At 41.0% G+C, this 22,370-nt stretch overlaps 2 protein-coding genes across 3 annotated transcripts in view; both read left to right on the top strand.

The window, feature by feature from the left end:
* Positions 1 to 15,643, top strand: part of MYOM1 (myomesin 1) — a 98,274-nt gene extending 82,631 nt beyond the window's left edge. For both annotated transcript variants that reach the window (XM_075920929.2, XM_014581523.4), the window contains 8 exons: positions 201 to 288; positions 1,678 to 1,716; positions 1,809 to 1,914; positions 3,403 to 3,566; positions 4,369 to 4,405; positions 5,021 to 5,043; positions 6,752 to 6,807; positions 14,654 to 15,643. In XM_075920929.2, the coding sequence (XP_075777044.2) occupies positions 201 to 288; positions 1,678 to 1,716; positions 1,809 to 1,914; positions 3,403 to 3,566; positions 4,369 to 4,405; positions 5,021 to 5,043; positions 6,752 to 6,807; positions 14,654 to 14,947 (807 nt within the window). In that variant the 3' untranslated portion in view covers positions 14,948 to 15,643. The remainder of the gene's footprint in view (positions 1 to 200; positions 289 to 1,677; positions 1,717 to 1,808; positions 1,915 to 3,402; positions 3,567 to 4,368; positions 4,406 to 5,020; positions 5,044 to 6,751; positions 6,808 to 14,653) is intronic.
* Positions 15,644 to 15,788: 145 nt separating this feature from the next.
* On the top strand, positions 15,789 to 21,815 carry LOC149525299 (uncharacterized). The gene is made up of 2 exons (XM_089776299.1): positions 15,789 to 19,816; positions 20,383 to 21,815. The coding sequence occupies exons 1-2, from the start codon at positions 19,690 to 19,692 to the stop codon at positions 20,592 to 20,594; spliced, it is 339 nt and encodes a 112-aa protein (XP_089632425.1). The 5' UTR covers positions 15,789 to 19,689; the 3' UTR covers positions 20,595 to 21,815.
* The last annotated feature ends 555 nt before the right edge of the window (positions 21,816 to 22,370 follow it).

Raw genomic sequence — 22,370 nt, 5'->3', positions numbered from 1 at the left:
AACTGTAAAAGGAAAAAAATTAACTCTTCTTCGTGAGGAGCAGTACTTCGTGAGGAGCAGTAATATATAGATAGAAGTTTAATTTGATGCCCAGTTGTTGTTTTTTTGCCAGCTGCATAAATCACCAGGCTAGAAACTATTTTACTGTCTGAAATAACTAATGTTGAATACTGTTATTGTTTGTTGTTATTGCTGTATAGTTTTCCAAGAAAGATGCTGGTATTTATGAAGTAATACTGAAGGATGACAGAGGAAAGGACAAAAGCAAACTGAAGCTCGTGGAAACAGGTCAGGACATTTGAATGGTTTATCACATACTGGGTCATAAGTATCTGAAGTGCCAGTGTTTCCTCTGCACAAGAGTTTTGCATAGGCAAATTGCAGTATCTTTTTCAAGAGGTTTTTATTTTTTCTGCATGTTAAATAGGATCCTAATCAAAACGCTAGTCGCAGATGCCATGAGCCCATCCTGATAGTGACTTTTCAGTAACAGAGCATTACAACATACTTTAGTTAATTAGTTCATGTTTAATATTTCCTCGAGATATCCCAGTTGAGGTTATTCACGATGATATCAGTTTTCAAACTGGGTGATCTCTATACTAAAAGTAATTCCATTAATGCCAAAGAATATTGTGGATCTAGACTGTTTTATGAACATGATATAAATTAGTTTCCTGCAGTACTTTCACGCTTTTTAATCTGTTTGGCCAAACATGTATTTAAGGATACTTCTAATCAAAGAATTTTGTATATTTTAAAGATTTCATTGCTACATACTGTGCCCAGCACATGGAGCAAAATTCATATTCAGCGCATAATACATTGATATGGAAAAGCCAATGTTCCAGTTGAATACTGTCACCCTTAGAAAAAATAATGTTGCCTTGTTCATCGGTGAAGGGCTTAACCATGATGCTGAAACTATGGGATAGAGAAAAACAGCAAGCAAATGGTCTGGTAGCACTTTATAGACTAACAAAACATGTAGATGGCATCATGAGCTTTTGTGGGCACAGCCCACTTCTTCAGATGACCTGTGCCCACGAAAGCTCATTATGCCATCTACATGTTTTGTTAGTCAATAAAGTTCTATCAGACCATTTGCTTGCTGTTTTTTTCTGATTTAAAGCCCCTAATCGGATTTAAAGCCCCTAATTCGAATTAGCTCGTAAACCTCATTAAGGAGGAATACTAGCTAATTCGAGTTAGGGCTTTAAATCGGACTCCCGTTTCACTGCCGCATGTAGACGCGGGCAGTTACTCCAGGCTAGTGAATTTCTAAAATAGCGACTGGCTGGGAACATGCAAATCAAGCGTGAGATATTTAAAACCCGGGCTTGATTTGCAACTTTGGTATGCTTCATTTGCCTCCCTACTTTGAAGTAGGAGGCAAGTGTAGACATTCTCTAACAGACTAACTTGGCTACCCCCTGAAGCTATGGGATAGAGAGTCAGGCTCCCTGAAAACAATCCATAGCTTTGTTGTGCTTGAAACTGAGGAATATAAGAGTCTGATACATTTAAAAATGTGAATCGGATGTCTGTTAGGAACTCTTTTGAGGGAATGCTCTGGAGTCATAACACTGGAGTCATAAAATGTCAATTTTCAACCTATTATTGAACATGTTTGAGCTGGGGACATTGAGTTTCAGTCTATGAATTTTGTTTCCATAGCTTTTGCAGATCTGATGAATGAAGTATGTAGAAAGATTGGTAAGTATTTAATTCCCTCTTCAGATGAATGGCTCATTGTGCTTCTTAATAAACAGCAGTAGGGTTGCATAAAACATGTACTCTTCTTTCAGCTGTATCTGCAACAGAATTGAAAATCCAGAGCACAGCAGAGGGTATCAGATTATTCTCTTTTGTTAATTATTACTTGGAAGATCTGAGAGTGAGCTGGTTACACAAGTAAGTGTATGAGAGCTTGCCAGCAGTCTATAAATTCTTTGTTTTTACACAGTCAACAGGAAGTCAGATATGACACAATACTTGGCCTAGTTCATCCTTGCATTTATTCCCACATAATCAAATGTAACTCCATTGAACTCAACTGAGTTACACCAGTCCGTCAGAGGGATTTGGGGACCCATTAATTTGTAGCAGCCTGGAGGAAGAACGTGAGTAAAGAGTTCATGGTCAAAAGGACAATGAAACTGGAGAATGCCTATAGTTCAGAATGTGTACCTTGAGGTCAGTCAGTCTGTCTCCCTGGATTGCACTTTTTTATAAATCAAATTGCAGGTACAGTACAGGTATAGAACTAATAGGTGCAATAAATCTCCCTAATAGATGCATACATCCTTGTCAGACTCCTTATCTATTAAACTCCAACATGTGCTTGAGGCAGAAAACCCCTCCATAAAACCTTGGTGATCTTACAAAAAAACAAGACAGAGACAGATTTACAGACCCCATTTAAATTAATGGGACTTGGACCTCAGAATCCCTTTTGCAGCATTGAAATCTCAGCCAGAGCAGATAAGATGCACTGGGAAATCAAGAGGAGTGGATGACTAGGATTATTTTAAATCTACTTAGTGCCATCTCTGTTTGTTAATTTGTATTGCCAGGAGTCTTCCACATTTGAAAACTGGAAGCTAATATCGGATGCTCCAGATTTGTTGCTCGCTCTCACTCTGATGTTTCATTTTTAGAAACTAATTTTATGTTAGAATGATCACATTAATTCACCAAGTGATAGTAAATTGCTCCCTGGTATATTCCAAGACATTAATTTAAGGATAAAAAGAAAACGGGCAACTGATTTGACAAAGAACTTCCTCCCTTGTCTAGGATAATTAATTCTTTGACTAGATAGCAGTGAAATGGATAGTTTTGTGGAAAGAGGTATACTAATGTATGCACATATATACTGAAATGACCAAATTGTGGCATTGTGCCAAATTGCCCCCTAAAAGGACATGCATTGTTGCTACAAAAGAAGCATTGTTGTCTGTTCATGTCCTACCTATTCATATCGCCCTGTATACAACCCCCTTTTTCTTCTCATTCAGGAGCAAGATAAAGAAATGAATATGGGGTGCATGCTTGGGTTACATGTTGAAGTGCATACATGTCCCCAACCGATCTTTGGGTCTTCACCTCTGGTGATCGAGGACACATGCCATGATCTTTCTGTGGGCTGAGAAGAGAACTAGAATTGGAACAGAAACATTCTGTCTTGTTCCCCACTTTAGTCCTTAGCTTTCCAGGAATGGCCAGTCTCCAGACAGAATTTGGTCTAAAAAAATCTGAAATTTTGGATTCATAGATTAGCACCATGGGAACCATTTGTAAAAATTGTCTAGGGCAGACATGGCCAGTGAGGCCACAAATGTTATTCACATTCATAATATGATAAAAAGGAAGAGCTAATGTTTCTTTTTTATTTTCCAGTGATACCAAGATTAAGTATACAGATAGAGTTAAGACGGGTGTTACTGGGGAGCAGATCTGGTTACAGATCAATGAGCCAGCTGCACAGGATAAAGGCAAATATATAATGGAGCTCTTTGATGGTAAAACTACGCATACAAGGATGGTGGATCTTTCAGGACAAGGTAAAGGAGTCACGTTATAAATACCTAATTCTTCAGAGTTGTCAACACTGGTACCTTTCACTAGCATTCAGAACAGAAGAAGGCAGAGAGGGCAAATAAATGGTGTTTGGATTAATTCTGGGACATATTTTCTCCCAGAAGGGTGAATCCTCAGGAGAATATGTACCAGAAATGGGCTGCTCCTGAGGATCAACCTTTTCTTCCACAGCCATTTCATCCCACAAAGCCCCAACTCCCCCAACTACAGGTTACAGAGGAATCATTTAGTGAAATCATTGTTTCCCTTTCTTTACCCTTTGCTCATTTCCTGGCAAAGTTTTTGTCCCTTCTTCTCACTTAAGGGAAGAAGAGGCTTGTCAACATCGAACAAAGTATGGAGAATCTACAAGAAGAATACATCTTGTTGTTCAGTTCATTACTTGTGCATCAATGTGAAACTTTGCAGTAGAAATGAAAATACCTGTTAAAACATTTTAAATGAAATTCTGCAATCTATAATTAATTTGAAACACTGCAGTTTTGTCCCTGAGGTATCTGTAGTGAGATAATCTCAGCCTCTCTCTCTGTGTTAAAGACTGACGACTTTATTATTAACACGTTCAGCCTTCAGCTACCTATAGACCAGCTTCATTTAATTAAATCTTTAGTCGTTTCAAGTCTTATAGTGTATCAAAGCAAAGACTGAAAGGTTAAGCTTTCTTCCACTGATTACATTTTAATCTATATCTTAAAATGTAAATTACCTTCTTGTGATGACTGGTTTGTGAAAACTACCTTTAACATCAGTCTTCTCTTTTAAAAGCCTTTGATGAAGCCTTTGCAGAATTCCAAAGATTAAAGTAAGTATTACTCATGACAGTTATTGTTATGAATACCATATACTTCTAATAAAGCAAGACACTGTACTCATGTTCACTTTGTTTAACGCTTAAAAAAATCCTTTGAGAAATTTTCCATTGACTCCTATGGGATGAAGATTTGAGTCTTTGTTAATAAGGAAAAAGTAGGATTAACAGTGATGAACTGTACAGAGCAGAAAGATTTTCCTTTAGGGTACGTCTAGACAGCGGGGCTATTTCAGGATAGTGGAGGTATCCCAAAATAGCTACCCCACATATTTTAAACAAGCCTGTTATTTTGAAAAATATTTCAAAATAACAGGTACACTAATCCAGCATCCCTGTAACTCTCATTTCATGAGGGCTAAGGGATGTCTCAAAATAGTGCATTATTTTGAAATTTGGCACTGTGTAGATATGCCAAATTTTAAAATAAGCTATTTTGAAATACAATCAAAATAAGATACAAAATTTGCATAGAGCAAATTGCATATCTTATTTCAAGGTTAGGGTGGTGTGTAGATTTAAAGCAGTCTCAAAGATTAGCCACGTGTTAGTCATCCTAAATTAATCTCAACTAAAATTGAATTTTCTTTTTGTTTTCCTCCCCCACAGACAAGCTGCTATTGCAGAAAGAAGTAAGTGAGCTTTCTTTTACAATGCTCTTCATGAATTGGCTATGGATTTTTTTTTAATCATCGTGATTATGGGGAGTGGGTATTTGATAAAACTAGTTCATCCTTACACCAAGAAGAAACAGGAAAAGTGACCTGTTTAATAGTTAATATTATAACAACAAGCTAAAGTCAGTATAGTTATGATTGTGTTAACTTTTTCCAGTCTTAGCTTCTCTCTTCACAAATAACTTTCTCTAAAAACTACCTTTAAAATGGAAATTTAGCATGCCTACTCTCAAAACACAAGTTACTTTGTTTTTGAAAGTTCGAAGAAAATCATTTAGTTGTATTTAAATTATCTTATGTAGCAAATGGCTTCACATGAGCACTGATCAAAAACATTACATGTGGATAACTAAGCCAAGTCACAGGTTCTCTGGGCTTTCAGACATCGATGCATTTAAAAATCTCAGTCATAACCATTATATTGAAGACAAAAAAGCAGAGCAATTTAAAAAAAGAAAAAACGTATTTAATCATTTGATTAATGAGCAAAGCTATTATAAATTAACCACAAAAATTAAGTTCTCCATGCTTTCCCTTCTATTTAAAAGTGCATGGGGTAGAACAAATTAATGCAACAGCTCCCCTTTCCCTATGTATTTGGGACCAGCATAGAAATAGTGTAGGAAAAGGTGAAGTCTGATAAGGCAGTGGAGAAGTATGGATATGCAGCATTCAGGGTCCCTCACCCTAAAGACCCTGGTCTGCTCCTCCAAATTCTGCTGCAGCCCCATCCCCATGCATTCCTAAACCAGTATTACAGGATTAGTAAACATGCTGCCACTGGATGTTGTTCTTCAGCTGTACTTTAACTCTGACTTTGGGTGGTCATAGATGGTGGGGAAAAAGCACAGCCCTTAGTATAGTTTAGGTCTCCATTCGTCCTCCTTCAGCCTCTGACTTCACCAAATTTCTCCACAAAGTTCTTATTATACAGAGGGGGAAGAGCATCTGTGTTGAAGAGGAGAGCATTCCATGTGGCCACTTTCAGCCTCTTCATTGCTCCCTCACTACTAACAAAGACTGAATTCCATTTCCTGGAATAGCTGTAGCAGAGAATGTGCATGCCAGTGTCACTTTACTTATCTAGGATTGCAGTAGCTTTTTCAAACTAAATGCAAATGGCTATATTCTGAGTTAGTATACACCAGAATTAATCTAGAGGAATTCCACTGAAGACAGTGGAATTATTCTAAATTTACACCGGTGTAACAAAGATCAGAATTTGTCTTTTTATTTAGATCAGTCTCTTTCATAGTATTTTCCATAGGCTTATCTCTTCCACAGGCAACTCATCTACTTTCATAAACACTGAATTGCCAGTTTTTTATCTTGGAAATCTAGAAACATCAGACCCAATTCTACATTCTTTGAAAAACTCAGACTGAATTCAGTGGTGTTAAGGATAAAGAACATACTTTAATCATACTTTAATTTCACTGAGGAGGTGACTGACAGTCAGATATAAAGATGTCTGCTTTTGGCAGCAGGTTGACATGATTTTACATGTGCAAATAGTGTGCTAGGAATACTGAATAACTCTTCATTTGCACATACAGATACTTGTACAAAAATAAGATAAAAGAACAGTGCTGGAGGGGAAATGAAATCTGGGACAGAGTTATTTTTGCAAACATTAAAGGAAACTTCACTCATGTATTTTCAGATCGTGCCAGGGTAATTGGAGGTTTGCCTGACGTTGTCACCATCCAGGAAGGCAAGGTACAGTAAATGAATTATAGTGTTATATAGTAGCTGAACAGTTTATATAGCTTTCAGAGAAGGGGGAAACATAAGAATTATTTCAAAGGTTCCATTTTAAAAATTTGCTGCATTATTTATTCATTCTCTATCTTCTATCCATAATTTGAATTGCTTAGACAGATAGGTTTATGTATTTGGGGCAGTTTCACTTGTTAAGCATAAGATAAAAGTGAGATGACAATACCAGTCAGGGCTAAAATGTGAACACTGTACTTCTTCAGGGTGTAGTGAGAGGGATGGAGGGGGGCAGTTGCCCCCAGGCGCTATGCTAGGGCGAGCGCAGGGAGAATGGCGCAGGGGAGGTCTGATGTGGCTGCGGCTGCTGAAGCGGGATGGGTGATCCCAGACCCACCTGCATCTTTCTCCCTGAGATTGTCCTAGCGTGGTGCCCGGGGCCTACTTCCCCCCACCCCCTTCGCCTATGCCCCTGTTTTACTTAGAAAATTCATATACAGCCATATCTTTAAAAATTGATGCTATGTGCACAGATTTCATTGTTGCATTTTTCTAATGGGTTATTGAGTAATGCTAATTCCTTACACCCAAGACAGCCAGTTAATCTGAACTGATGATGGTTAAGCCCCTCAAGACATGGCACCAGTCAGATTTGACAATTTGGGTAGTAAAGTATGGTAGAAACCTACATGACCTCCTACTTCACCATCCCAAGAAAACAAAGGAGAAATTCTTCTCTGTTATATTAGTGCAAATTTGAGATAAACCAATTGAAGTCAATTTAATTATTCTGGATTTATTCTGCTGTTGCTGGATTTACCATTGAGTTTGATGGATAGGCTACAGCCTCTTATTGTGAGTTCTGAGATGAGACCAGAGACCAATTCCGGAACTGCAACTCCATCTGCAAGTGCCACTGTTGAAGCCAAGCAGAGATAAATGTGAGCTGTTTTAGCTTTGTGCCTTACATGTCTCTCCTCAACTGCAGCAGTCCACAAGCTCTCCAAGTCTTTCAGCCCAAGGTGGCAGAGCTGCCATGATCAAATCTTGTTATGGGCTAAGAACTCCAAGATGTTGAGGTCAGCATTGCAAGACTGGAAGTTGTCCTTGAGAGTGTCTTTGTAACATTCTCTTGTTCTGCCCTTAAAATGAGCTCCAGTTCAATTCTTCTTAAAAGATGGTCTTTGGGTTTCTACCATCTCACATATGGACCACATAGAATCATGGTGCTGGAGGAGACCTCAGGAGGTCATTGAGTCCAACCCCCTGCTAAAAGCAAAACCAATCCCAACTAAATCATCACAGCCAGATGATGATGTCAAGCCAAAACTTAAAAACCTCTAGGAATGGAGATTCCACCATCTCCTTAGGTAACCCATTCCAGTACCACCCTCTGAGTGAAATATTTTTCCCTAATATCCAGCCTAGATCTCCCCCACTGCAACCTGAAACCATTGCTCCTTGTTCTGTCATCTGTCACCACTGAGAACAGCCTCTCTTCATCCTCTTTGGAACCTCCCTTTGGGTAGTTGAAGGCTGTATCAAATCCTCCCTCGCTTTTCTCTTCTGTGGACTAAATAAACCCAAATCCCTTAACCTCTCCTCATAAGTCATGTGCCCTAGCCCCCTAATCATTTTTGTTGCTCTCTGATGGACTTTCCTCAATGTGTCCACATCCTTTCTGCAATTGGGAAAGAGGGGCAGAATTAGACACAATTCTCCAGATTGTGCCTCACGAGTGGCAAATAAAGGGGAATAATCACTTTCACAGATCTGCTGGCAATGCTCCCACTAATGCAGCCCAATATGCTGTTAGACTTTTTGGCTACAAGGGACACTGTTGAATCATATCCAGCTTCTCATCCACTGTAATCCCCAGGTCCTTTTCTGCAGAACTGCTGCTTAGTCAGTCAGTCCTTAGCCTGTAGCAGTGTTTGTGATTCTTCTGTCTCAAGTACAGGACTCTGCACTTGTCCTTGTTGAACCTCATCGGATTTCTTTTGGTCCAATACTCCAATTTGTCTTGGTCATTCTGGACCCTATGCCTACCCTCCAACATATCTACCTCTCCCTCTAGCTTAGTGTCATCTGCAAACTTGCTGAGGGTAATCCATTCCCTTATCCAGGTAATTAATAAAGATGTTGAACAAAATCAGCCCCAGAACTGATCCTTGGGGAACTCCACTTGATACTGACCACCAACCAGACCACAAGCCATTTATCACTACCTATTGACCCTGACAATCTAGCCAGCTTTCTATTCACCTTACAATCCATTTATCCAATCCATTCTTCTTTAACTTGCTGGCAAGAATACTGTGAGAGACTGTATCAAAAGCTTTGCTAAAGTCAAGGTATATCACATGATCCATCACATTCCCCATAACCACAAAGCCAGTTACCTCGTCATAGAAGGCAATCAGGTTGGTCAGGCATGACTTGCCCGTGGTGAATCCATATTGACTATTCCCTCTCTTCTAAGTTCTTCTAAATGGACCCCACCATTTCAGCAATACTCTCACCATAAAAGCTTTGATGCCTGTGATGTTGCAGCTCTCAAACACTAATTATTTGGAATCAAATATTGCCATTTAATTCCTACAATCTGCCAGAGACAATGTAGTTGGAATTGGTATAAGCATTTTATGTAGTGTTGATTAATAGCTGAAGGGAACAGTACAGTATTTAGATATTATTACAGAGAATTCTTGTAGCTGCAACAAAGTGGGGAAGAAGTCAGGAGGAAAGTGAGTGAATTTGTCAATTTTTCAACCGAAATAGTTGCTTTTGCTAAGTGATGGGAAAACTTGGGTGGTTATTTGAGCTGAGAATTCTCTGCCAGATCAGAGTTGAAATGAAACAATACAGATAAGCAGGGCTTGCTTCCTAGCACATTCATTACTCAAAATTAAAAGGATATTTGTGACGTTGTGAATAGAGGAAGGCTGGATGTTACTAAAAAATTCACTCAAGATGACTATCTTTGGCCCAATAATTATGGAATCAGTACAATGTTAAGAGACAAGAAGTGTAGGGCTACGTCTAGACTACACCTCTCTCTCAACAGAGAGATGTAGATTAGGCATGTTGAAATTGCTAATGAAGCGGGGATTTAAATATCCCATGCTTCATTAGCATAAACATGGCCTCCACTTTTTTTCAAAACGGAGCATTTTTGAAAAAACCCCAGCAGTCTAGACGCAGATCTTTTGAAAAATAAAGCCTCAAGGTTTACAGGATCTTTTGAAAAAGGCTTTATTTAAATCCCCGCTTCATTAGCAATTTCAACGTGCCTAATCTACATCTCTCTGTCAACAGAGAGGTGTAGTCTAGACATAGCCTTGATGAGTTGTAAAGTCTTTTATAATTAGCATAATACAGGATTTGTATTGAGTCATCTAAGTTGGTGGAGTGAGTCCAAAAACCAGAGAAGTCTCTGCCCAAGACTTGTTCAAATTTTTTTTACATAAAATAATGGCTCAAAGGAGAAATCTTTGTTTTGGCTACAGCTATCTACCAAATAGGTGTGGTACTTTGCCTCCAATTTCTCTTGCCTAGGTAGCTGTGTTTGTTATTTGCTGATTTCAAACATCTGTCCTGCTTCATTAATTCACATCCAGACAGGGAATATTGATTGCAGGTCAAGGCCTGGAGCCTCTGTGTTATGTTATGGGTCAGTGAAGGAAGGAATTGAGGTTAGAGTAGGACAATGGGAAAGTCACCCAGCGATCAAGGGGGCAAAACAGATTTTATGCAGTAACTACATTTTTATTAATTCCTGCATTTTCTGTTCTTCTTTGAGTGATTGGTCATGAAGATTCCAGTTAGTTGTGTGCACTCTGCATGCACAGTCATCGGAAACTTTTCCCCCTCGCTGCTTCCATCAGGTTGTTTAGAGAGCTAGGGAGCCCCCTGGAGTAGCGCCTCTGGTGCTCAATATATGACACTGTCAACCTGATCCCTCTTCCTTCTTACTCTCCAGCATTGGAATTGTGTTCCCTTGCTCTCAAGTGTTCCTTTAGTTTAGTGCTTAGTTCTTCTAAGTTTTAGTCATTTTTAGTAATTACTGTTTTAGTATAGTTAGTACAGGTTGCACCTCCCTAAACAGGGACTCTCTCATCCAGCAGCATCTGTGGTCCTGTTGCTGAACGAGAGAGCCCTGAGACAGGAGGGCCAGCAGCTGAGAGCCCCACGTAAGGCAAGGCTGGTGGAAGTAGGGCCAGGCATCAGCAGCCCAATGGTGGTAGAGGGGCTGTGGTAGCGGGGCAGGGGCAGCCCGACAACCCAGCTGGGGCCACGGCAGGTCAGCAGCATGATAGTGGCCGTGTACTGGCCAACAATGGGGCTGGTGCCCCGGGCTGGGGCCAGGCTGCAAGCTGCCATGCCAGCTGTAGCAGCAGTTACGGCAGCGGAGCTTGGGCAGCTGTGTAGCCCAGCCAGCAGTGGGACCGAAGGAGCCAGACTTGAGGAGGGGTGGCAGGCTGAGGTGGCAGGAGACATTCCCTGGCCCGGCAAATTCCCTCATCTGGGACTGCTCAGGTCCTGAGGGTGCTGGACCAGGGAGGTCCAACCTGTACCAGTTTAGAGACTGGAGACTAGAGTAGTTTGTATCCTATCACCTGCTTTGGGCTGCCAGGCATGCTGTACACCCAGGGAGTTGAAGTCTTACATTATTTGCCAAAAGCCTATGCCCCACACTGCACCTTGAATTTTGGTATTCAGGTCATAGACAAGGATCTATTCTTCTATTAAAAACACAATTATACACATTGTTCTCATCATTTTGAAAGGAAGCTAGCGTAAAAAAATAGCCTTTTTACATGATGCAGGATTGTAATTGTATAACTTAAATAATGACCTGGTTAAAAATATAATTTTGCTAGACACCATCCTATAACATGAGCCAGGAAGTTTTAAAATAAAAAATAAAATAAAGCCCATCAAAATAAAATTATATACATTTAAGGCCTTTTAATCTATCATCTACAATGAAATTACAACAACTGCTTATTTTCATTTTGATAGAATTGTCTACTAACAAATACAGGTTGGACCTCCCTTGTCCAGCACTCTCGGGAGCTGACCCATCCGGAATTAGGGAATTTGCTGGATATGGGGAAGTATCCTGCCACTGGCCTCCCAGGACACTCCAGTCCCACTGCCATTGCGCTCTAGCCTGCAGGGCTTGGACTTGGGCTCTGGTCTGCTGGGACTCCCCAGGACAGAGCTCCCCAGCTGCCATGGTCCTGCTTCTCCCCTGCTCAGCTGGGGATGGGGCTTGCCAGCTGCCCTGCTTTTGCTGCTCACCGGTCCCACTGATACTCTTCCCGGCCGGGGCTCCTCAGGGTGGAACTCCTCAGCCTCCACGGCCCCGTTTCTCCCCCACCCGACTGGAGTTTCTCAGGACAGGGTCTGCTGATGCTGCTGCTTCTCTGGCTGGCTGGGGCTCCCCAGGGATGGAGCTCCACAGCCATACGGCCCTACTTCTTCCCCGCCTCATTCCCGGGAGCTGGGGCTCTCTGATCCAAAAACATCTGTGGTCCGGCAGGTCCATGGATGTTGCCGGACCTGAGAATCCCATATTTCAGAGGTTCAATCTGTAGTACTTGTTAGGGTTGCAGCATCTCATTTTTCTCCAGTGTTTGTATGAGTTTGGGAGAGATGGGAGCAACCTTTTGTTTAATTCATGCAGCTCTTATAATCATCCCCAGATGAGGGATTTACTGGATCAGGGAAGGTTATTTCTGGGCCGCCTGCTACTGCCTCTTCCCTCCCCCAGCACTAGATCAGCTGCAGGCCCTGCTGCCCTGCCAGTCCTTGCCCCCCTTACCTGCCATGCCAGGTAACCCAGCTCGCAGCGTGCCAGGCTCCCGCCCCATCAAGCAGCCCAGCTGGGGCATGCTGGGAAGCCTAGCAGAGCAGCCCAGCTGCAGCACACCACTCCAAGATCCTCCAAGTAGCTCTGCTGTGGTGCACCAGGCTTCCGGCCCCTCCGGGCAGCCCACTTGGTGCACGCTGAGCAGCCTAGCTGAGCAGCCCTGCTGCAGCGCGCCAGGCTCCCAACCCCGCCGAGCAGCCCAGCTGGGGCACTCCTGGCTTTTCAGATGTGGTGATCTAGGCTGCTGGCCTTGCTGGCAGCTTGCTGCCAGCAGCCCGCAACTCTGCCAGTCCGCAGGGCTCCTAGGCACCAGTCCTCCACTGGGATTCTCTGGCCCTGGAACATGTTGTTATATCAGAGAGTCCCAGTTTACAGATGTTCAACCTGTATTAAGATGATGGATTTTTCTATTCAAAATGTTAGGACTGAAGTTCTGCCTGGTGGACTCAGCATCAAAAAGAGCGGAAATTCCCCTTAGTGCAACGTTCTCGGATACATAAAGTTCCATTCCTGGACATCCTATATGTTCCTAAAAGGAAGGGTCAGGAAATGCCAGCCATGAGCGTTTTCATTTTCTTATTCCTTTCTTTAATAAATAAGAACCAGTTTCATCTTTTGTGTTAAAGTGAATGGCATGCTATACATCTACATGTCTAAATATCTTCCCTGTAGGTATTTCTGGGTGGCATTGAAAGGGAAAAATTAAAGGAACTCTGACAACTGATGCATGAGATAGAGTTGCAGGCCTGCGGCAGCTATTGAACTGTCAAATTAATCTTTCTAACAACTGTCCTTTGCTAATGAAGATGGTGCCTTAATGTTAGGACCAAATTCAGCACTCATGCAGACTTAGCTCTGATTAACTTCAAAAGGAAATATGTGTGTGAACATCTAAGGGAAGAAACAGGCACAGAAAACTGTATTGATTTCAGATAAAAATAGTAGCAGTTAGATGTTATGCAGTTTTATAGGAGTCTGTAAAACATCTCGATCTGTTTGTGAAGCGGTCAAGATGTAATTTAGACCATTTTTAAAGCTGGGATTAATTTGTGGTTGTTTAATGGTTAACATTGATTATATTTAAGGAAATATGCCTTTATTTTTGGGGTGCACTTATAGAATTAACCTGAACAAATTCATCTGATGGTTTTTCAAACTCTCATTTAAGGCCTAACATTCAGAGGCTGATTAAAGCAATAGTTCTTAACCTATTTATCATTGTGAGCTAGCCACAGGTTGAGAACAACAGCCCTCCCCAACTCCCACAGACTCCTATCTCCATGACTTCTGCCCAACGACCATGCAACAGAGTGAGCCCTGGGTAGTGAGGACCCCAGATTCTGTTGTGCAGGGATGAGCAACAATCCCAACCATGGAACCAGCCATCCAAAACTTGACCCTGTGGGGCCAGCTAACAGCTTTCATACTGACCCTGTACTGCATGGGGCCGGCCAGTTGCTCTGGGCCCAGGACTGTGTGGAGCCAGCCAGCAGACCTGACCTGAGACTCCTGCCATGTGGGATCAGCCAGCAACCCTGATCTCCCCCCACCACAGGTGGGGTCTGGGCAGCCAGGAACCCGGATCCTACCACTGTAGCCTGCTATTTTAGCACAAAACTGGGCCTCAGCTGTGTGCTGATTGAGCATCGTGCAGTGTGTGGGCTGAGAACCACTGTGCTAATGTCTAATTTTGTATTAAACAGTGCAGAGGGGGTTGTGGTAATGATTATGAGGGAAGAGGGTCCATAAAATACTGAAGGTTTTTAATGGAGCTTTGTAATTAGTTGTATTTGTTCTCTTACTTCATGATGGATCAGACTACATCAGAAATTATTGATCTTGAATGCTTATGGGTATCCATTGTCTAATAACAGGAAGCTAAGAGTGGACTTTTGAGAATTATTCATCCAAATGGATGCAAAAATATAAATTAACAATGGTTATTAATAACACATTTGTACGTTTTTGTAGGCGCTTAATCTTACTTGCAATGTCTGGGGAGATCCTGTCCCAGAAGTCACATGGCTGAAGAATGAGAAGCTGTTGATAGCAGATGCCCACTGCATCCTGAAATATGAATCTGGAAAATGTGCCAACTTCACTATTACTGGTGTCAACACAGTTGACTCTGGGAAATACAGCATTGTGGTGAAAAACAAATACGGCACAGAAAGAAGTGATTTCACTGTAAGTGTGTTCATACCTGAGGGAGAAGGTGAAGTATCTCAGCCTGTGCCCAGTAAAGGAGATAAAAAGAAAGTGTGAATTTGAAACTAGGAACTACAAGTTCAGGGGGAGAGGTTGAATGATATAGTGGCATAATTCATGTGTGTAAATTGTTTTATGCATAGCAAATAGCCTTGCACCCTTCCACTCACTTCACTTGTGTTTTTACTACACTTATTTGCACCAAGCAAAATAGTGTCTTTACTAATTCATATTTAAACACCATCCTTTTATTGCTAACCACACAGAGCCTACCCCTGCACACCTTAAATTAGCCAAATTCCCATGGAACACGGACTCAGGTCCAAAATTTGACCCTTTTCCTCCATACAACATAAACAAGAAGAGTGAAGGAGAGTTTCAAGGGAAGAAATCAGTGAGGTGGTTGAAAGGATTAAGAATGATCAAGGTTTAAAAGAAACATTCTTTCTGAGCAGCAATTTAGATTAGGTCAGAATTTGGTAAAGCAGTGTACTATAGCTATTAGAAACAGAGGTCCTGATTCTCATTTACATCGAGGCCCTTTTATCCTGTTTTGGCAGTATAAATGGGTGTAGATTGGGTGTAAATGTAATTTATACCCTCTGTAAGGCTTGAGTAGTGTAAAGACACTGTATAAATGAGTATCAGCCCTAGGATGCTAAATCAACAAATATGTTGTATGTGTTTGCTATGTATGACTCCTCCTCAATGGTCACAAATAAATGGAACATGTTCCTTTCATCTCTACCTCCACCTTGTTTCACTGTCTTGTTTTATTGGTCACTGGTTTGGTCCTTGTTCACAGTACCTTCCAATTAACAACTGCACCATTGCAACTTCCTGAACTGGTCCTTTTGACTGTGGTAATCTTCACTTTCACCTTTACTGTAAAACACAGAGTGAAATCATTGAAACCTCCACGTTTTAATTCTGATCTTCACTAGCTTCAGACCCCAGTTCAACAAAGCACATAAGCACATGCACAAGTTAAAGCATATGAGTAGTTCCACTGACTTTGACAGTTTTACCTGTGACCTTAAAGTTAAGCACATGCTTAAATATTTTGCTTAACTGAGGCCATTGAAAATGTTTTAAAGTTCAGCATATTAACATCTGTTATTGGATATTAGCACCACAGAAAACTAGCAGATTATTATAATAGTATGAGTTTTAGAAGTAAAGTAAGTTGATGCAGTTCTGACATTCAATACTGGTTTTGTATACATTTATTTTCAAGGGATATAAGCTGAGGTGACTGAAATTTTGGCCAATTACATCATATAGAAGCAGCATGGTCTAGTAGTGGACTAAGCATGGTGATAATAAGCTCTAGGTCAGTGGTCCCCAACGTTTTGGGGCTGCTGGGCGCCTGGGGGCGGGGCTGCTCACGCGCTGCGCGTACGGGGGTGGAGCCGCTCACAGGCCACGTGACTGGGGGCGGGGCCAAGCATGCGCCGCACGCCCGAGGTCGGCACCGGCATGTGCTGCGATCCCGGGCAGGGGCTGCCCAGGTTCTGCGCAGCTGGGGCTGGCGCGGGCTCGCGTGGCACCCCCGGGGCCAAGGGCCGGCAAGGGCATGCGCGGTGCCCCCGGGGGCGGGGCCAAGGCCAGCGCCAGGGTCGGCAAGGGCACGCGTGGCGCACCCGGGGGCGGGGGTCAGGGTCGGCACCGGCACACGCGGCGCACCTGGGGCCGGCCATGTGCCCAGGGCTGGCACCTGCCGCATGCCCGGGGGCGGGGCCAGCCCAGATTGCTCTGCGGGCGCACATAAAGGGCCCGGCGGGCGCCGGGCGCCCGCGGGCACTGGGTTGGGGACCACGGCTCTAGGTACTCCTGAGTTCTTAAACTCAGGTCTACTATTGATTTGCTAGCTAAATTTAACCCTATTGTGACTCCAATGAAGTGGACTTAATCAAGTCTCTTAAATTTGTTTTCCCCCATATAAAGTGGCACCAGTATTATCTACTTAACTGAAAGGGACATTATGATTATTAATAATTTGTTTTTGAAGATATGTAAGCACCAGCCCCTGTTACTGATGCAGAGAACTTAATGGCTAGACACAGCCAAAGAAATGCAGAGGGGCATAATTAACATTACAGTGTGAGACAGCAAGGCCTGCTCTACTCCAGGAGGGGATTCACCCATGGGGAAGGGCAGGTCTTCTTAACCTCACTGCCCTTCCTGGGTTTTGTCCTAGGAAAGGTCAGCCTATGTTTGTTTTGGGGCCAGGACCAGAAGTCTGCCCAGGGACATTGTAGTCTGGATGTGTTGGATCAGCACAACACCTAGTTCCACTGAACCACACACCTAACCCCCAGTGCCATCTGTGTGAGAGGCTCTAATGGTTCCTATGGGCCTCTGGTAAAAGGGAACCTTTGTTCTGCAACAATCTTCCAGCCGTGAGGCCATTGTGGGTGAAAACTAGGAATGAACTGGTAATTTATTCATTGAACTATATTATTGCCTACACCTTTTTCTAATAATATAATAGAGAAAGGGTAGAAGCCATAGAATATGTAGTGCCAATGAAGTTAGTTTACTTCTTCAATTCAAAAGCTTCAGGGGATAGCCGAGTTAGTCTGTACAGGATAAACTTAAAAAACAACAGATAGTCTGGTATCACTTTAAAGACTAACACAACATGTAGATGGTATCATGAGCTTTCGTGGGCACTTTTCTTAATTCACATTCTCTCTAATTTTTTCTCATGGTTCTTATGAAGATCACAAAGCAGGTATTCATCAAATCCTAGACAACATGTTTTTCAGCTGAAAACTTTATATAACCACTAATCTAAATCTTTGATCCTTTGCAACAACAGCCTTCTGTGTTGGCAGTGGTAATACTGTATATTTATGTCAGTGATTTACAAAAGTGCCTTTGCTCATTATTAAATGAGTTGGAGTAAGGGAATTCATATGTATTTCCAGCACCTTAAACTATTATCAACTTAATTTCTAATTTTGAGAGCAAACTTATCTTGATATAATTTGGAATATACCGTGTTATATTTTTTCAGAATAGATCTCACAGCACCATGATTTGTCACACTGGAATCTGCAGAACTAACATTTTTAGCATTTAATTTAAGCATGTTCTGTGCTCACCTTTTCACACACTTTTATCTCCTATAACATCTCAACTATTATGAGCCCACAAATCCTGCGTTTCCCAGAAAATTCCCCTTGCTGTAGAAATGGCAGATCTGTGAGGATCAAACAGGTAAGTAGTGATGGTAATTAAATCCTTGCCATTTGGAGTTAATGTGTAGCCCTTTTTCATGTGAGGAGCCCATTGGATGCAGGATTGATTCCTCAGCTCTAATGTATGAGTAAGTAACAGTGTAATTTTGATACCATTAAAATTAGAGAAATTTCTTTTTCGAAAAGTAGAACACTATAAAACATTCAGCATGAAACACCACACTATGCAACATTTATCCACTTGGAGGAAGAAAGGAGAATGGTATAAATCTGAAGCTGAGTTCAGGTTCTCTCCAAAAGATTCAGGACATTAATATTCATTTTGAATGAAGCTAGATCGACTTCTGGAATCCTGCAGAACTAGAAATTTCTCATTTCTCTAAGAAATAAGCTGCAAAGTGATACTCCAGGGGCACACATCTCCTGTAAATCAAAACTGAAGAGAAGGGATTGTGCAAATCTTTGTCTACTAAAATCACTAAATTCTGTATGAGTCAGGTAACAATTTTCAATACATTTATCAACACAGATGTAGGTCATTTTTGCACTGCAATAGTAACATTCTGGCTAATTTCTATGCAAGGTTGAAGACTTTGACTGTTATACATCCAAAGCAAAACCTGTCTATGTTTATGCAGTAGCTGACTTCAAGTACAATACTTATACCTGTATAAGTAAAACAAGCAGGATTTGTCTGGTAGGTCTGATCAACCAAAGCATTTGTGTACGTGCTTAACCTTAAGCCCAAGCAGACCCCTGGTTTCAATGGAACAACTAACATACTTAAAGGTTAAGCTTGTACATAAGTGCTTTGGTGGATGAAGGCTTAAGGAATTAAAAAGATCCAATGGAACTTTGTTTGCAAAGAATTTCTATATATTAAACAAAGTAAAAGCTCATCTATTTATTTTCAAAATGAAAGTAAGAAAAGTAGTCTCATTGTTTAAATTTGCCATAATTAGCTTTCTGAAATTTAAGTACGAATGTTGCCAAAAACTGATACTTTCACTTAATATGATATGAAGCTATTTGAAAGCTGATAATTCAATCATTCCATGTTGGGCCCAGAACTTACACTATAATGATAAATCACAATTGACTAAACCTATTCCAAGTTACACTTTTGCATCACCAGTGAAGTCTGTAGCATTTCAGAGGTGTAGCTGAGAGCATAGTTTGGCCATTTCTCATTGGAGTAGTAGATTAACCTTTCTTACTTCTCGAGACTATATTTTAAATACTGTTTCATGTTTCTTGCAGAATTTTATTTTCTTTCCAAAAATCTGTCTCCATCATTCCTTCCATAGATCTGGTGGAGCTACAGGGAAAGATTCTCATTATGAATGGTAATGGAGAGCACTAATTAGGTACTCTGTTCATCTACTAAATAATGGGGCAAATTCTGTTCCTATTCACTTCAACAGGCATTGTGTATGTATGTCTAGAAGAAGAATGCAGGCTGATACCCATTTCTAAATATACTGATTATAGGGGTTCTCTCACTACAGTGAAAAGAAAATGTCTCATGTATCTACATTTCTTGCTTGTGCATTCTTTGTCATTGCTTTGGTATAGGTGATTGCGACTCGTGTGATGGGGCAGATTGACCTGGTTATGCATGATGCTGATGTGCAGGGACCTAATCTAAATACACTAACTGTAACTAAAAGGAAAAAAGCAACGGCCACAAGTAATTGTCAGAATGAAGGGGAGAAAGAAGGTAAGAACTCCTTCATTTATATGGGTGCAGCTCCAAGAAGCAAAATAAGTCACATTATGCTCTTAAAAGTCCATGTAGATCATTACTTCCTAGACAGGAGTTCTTAAACCATACTTATAATGGCCAAAATATTCAAAAGTGACAAGTGTTTTAGGTGCCTAACTAGAGATGCCATGTTTTCAAAGGGTTGAGTACACCACACTTTCTGAAAATCAGGCCCTTTGTGGTGTCTCAAGTTGAATACCCCACATCACTAGTCACTTTAGAAAATCGAAGCTACTGTTTTTATGTGAGTAAACGTTTGCAGATTCTGTCCCTTTGTACAACAAACTCTTTAGGCATAGATCTGTTTACTTACAAGCTGGCAACAGGACTAGCTCACTTTATATAAAATTACAACATTTTACAATATAAAATTAAAGCAGAACCTCCTTAAATAAGTGTGGGAAGAGGGAAAGAAAGAGAAAACGGTCATAAACAATGATAAAAAAATCAACAATCTGCATGCCTTTGTGTTATGTCAAGCAGAGTAAATATGTGAGAATTTGTTACTTCTCCTAAATCAGATTTTGTTAAGCCACATGTAGAAGAGATTATTGCTACAGAAGAGACACCCGATCCAAATGAAATCCTGATTGTAGAAGAGGGAGATGATGAAGAAGGTAACTGGAAAGCAACAAAGGAAAGTGATATGAAGTCTACCATAACAGAAATAATTCTTCATCCCACAGAAAGCTTGATTCCACAGGAAGAGAAATCAGTGGAAACAAACACCTGAATAAAACTATGATGTTACTGAATGTGTGTAACAATTATCTTACTATGATATAGATATTGATTTTGTGTAGAGCTTTTATGGGGTTTAGATTCTTGACAATATACTTTCAAAAGGCCTCCTTATTCCACTTATTACCCTGCGTAATAACATGCAATGTGTTGTGGAGTGTTTTAGTGTACATTCACATCTTAATGTAATTGATAAATACATTGCAGTTGCTTCTAAATATTCTTAAGAATGTATCTGGCCAGTGATTCAGGCTTTAATAAAGTGATTCTGTGCACTAGCACAATCACAGGTGTGATTAGAAGACATTATGATATATCTTGTCAAGAAGCATCATATTAACTACTCTGCAAAGGCATCCATTGATATTGTATAGCTCTATGTAGATGAGTTAGATCAATGCATACCTGTTTACTTACCAGTAGCAAAGCATACTTTACATTTACAGCATTACAGTATTTATACATAAGTCAGTGATTCAAGGTTGTATTAAGGAGTCTTAGATCTTTGGGTAGGTTAGATACCTTTGCATAAAAATGGTAGAAATTAAAAAGTGGATGTCTAGAAGCAAAGTGAAAAGAAACAATAAAAAGTTCAAAATGTCTGTTGTTGATTTGCAACGTAAGTTTAACCATTTTAAACTTTGTTTTTGTGGTTATTGGTACTTGGATAACTCATATCTTTGCATTTGGTACATTTCTAGGGAATGTTTTTAAATTGATTTTATGGCCCTCAAAGCCAAATTCTACTTTTCTTACCAAATCCCTATTGGTTTTCCTCTAATAATTCAGAGGGTTATTATTGAATTAGGCTCATAATATATTTCTGGAATATGAGCTCTATGACAAACTTTGGATCATTGAAAAACATAAACTGGCCATTTTAATTAAATTGTACAGAAATATTTAGGGCTGTCAAGTGATTAAAAAATTAATCACGATTAATTGTGTGCACTATGCCTTTGAAATGCTGCAGCGGCATTTCAAAGGGGCAGCACCACGGGAGCCCAGAATCAGCTGAAGCACCACAGGCAAGCTGACCGCAGGATGCCCCGGCATCTCCAGGGAGCAGCACCGCAGGAGCCCAGGATCAGCTGGAGTCCCCAGCTGACCCCAGCTCGGTGCAGTACTTCCCCTTGGAAAGGCTGCCCTGGCATTTCCAAGGGGCAGTGCTGCAGAAGCCCGGGGTCGGCTGGAGTGCTAGACTACACTTCAAAGGGGCAGCTCAACGTGGAGCCAGGGATCAGCTGGGCACTCCAGCTGATCCCTGGTTCCTAATGCGCTGCCCCTTTGAAGCACCAGAGCACCTGGCAGCAAATGGAGAAATGGCGTTAATAGGAGCCACAAGGCTCTGTGGCCATCGTGCCAGTAAATAAACAAACTGGTGCAAACAGTTAACAGGTTTCTCAAAGTGGTTTTGTGGACCACTTTGAGAAACACTGACAGAGGTAATAAAATGCTTAAAAAATATTATCTTTTTACCTTGTCCCGGTAAAACTAATTGCATGACCCTAAACTACTGACAATAAAACTTAAATAAAAGAAATGTGGAGTGTACTTAATTTACTATGGTATTGACTATATATTTGTCTTGTGTTTTGAATCTTTAATTTTGGAGATTGTTATATGCTTCATTATGTATGAAAAAGCATATCAAATTTTGTTCTTTGGTCCTCAGTCCATTATATCATGACAGAATGTGAATTATTTCTAAATCCTGCAGACAGATATTTGTGACACCTTTCTAATTGCTGGTAATCAGAACCCTCTC

Source organism: Pelodiscus sinensis, chromosome 2 (genome assembly GCF_052426305.1).
Source record: "Pelodiscus sinensis isolate ZL-2025 chromosome 2, ASM5242630v1, whole genome shotgun sequence".
Classification (NCBI taxonomy): domain Eukaryota; kingdom Metazoa; phylum Chordata; order Testudines; family Trionychidae; genus Pelodiscus; species Pelodiscus sinensis.
Note: the sequence above shows the minus strand (reverse complement) of the source record. Positions and strands in the feature narration are given on the sequence as shown.

What these genes read in the sequence shown, in the direction of transcription:
- LOC149525299 (XM_089776299.1), top strand. Translation starts at nt 19,690, where the DNA reads ATGGGGCAGATTGACCTGGTTATGCATGATGCTGATGTGCAGGGACCT. An exon ending in GAATGAAGGGGAGAAAGAAG is followed by an intron (nt 19,817 to 20,382) that starts GTAAGAACTCCT and finishes CTCCTAAATCAG; the next exon opens with ATTTTGTTAAGCCACATGTA.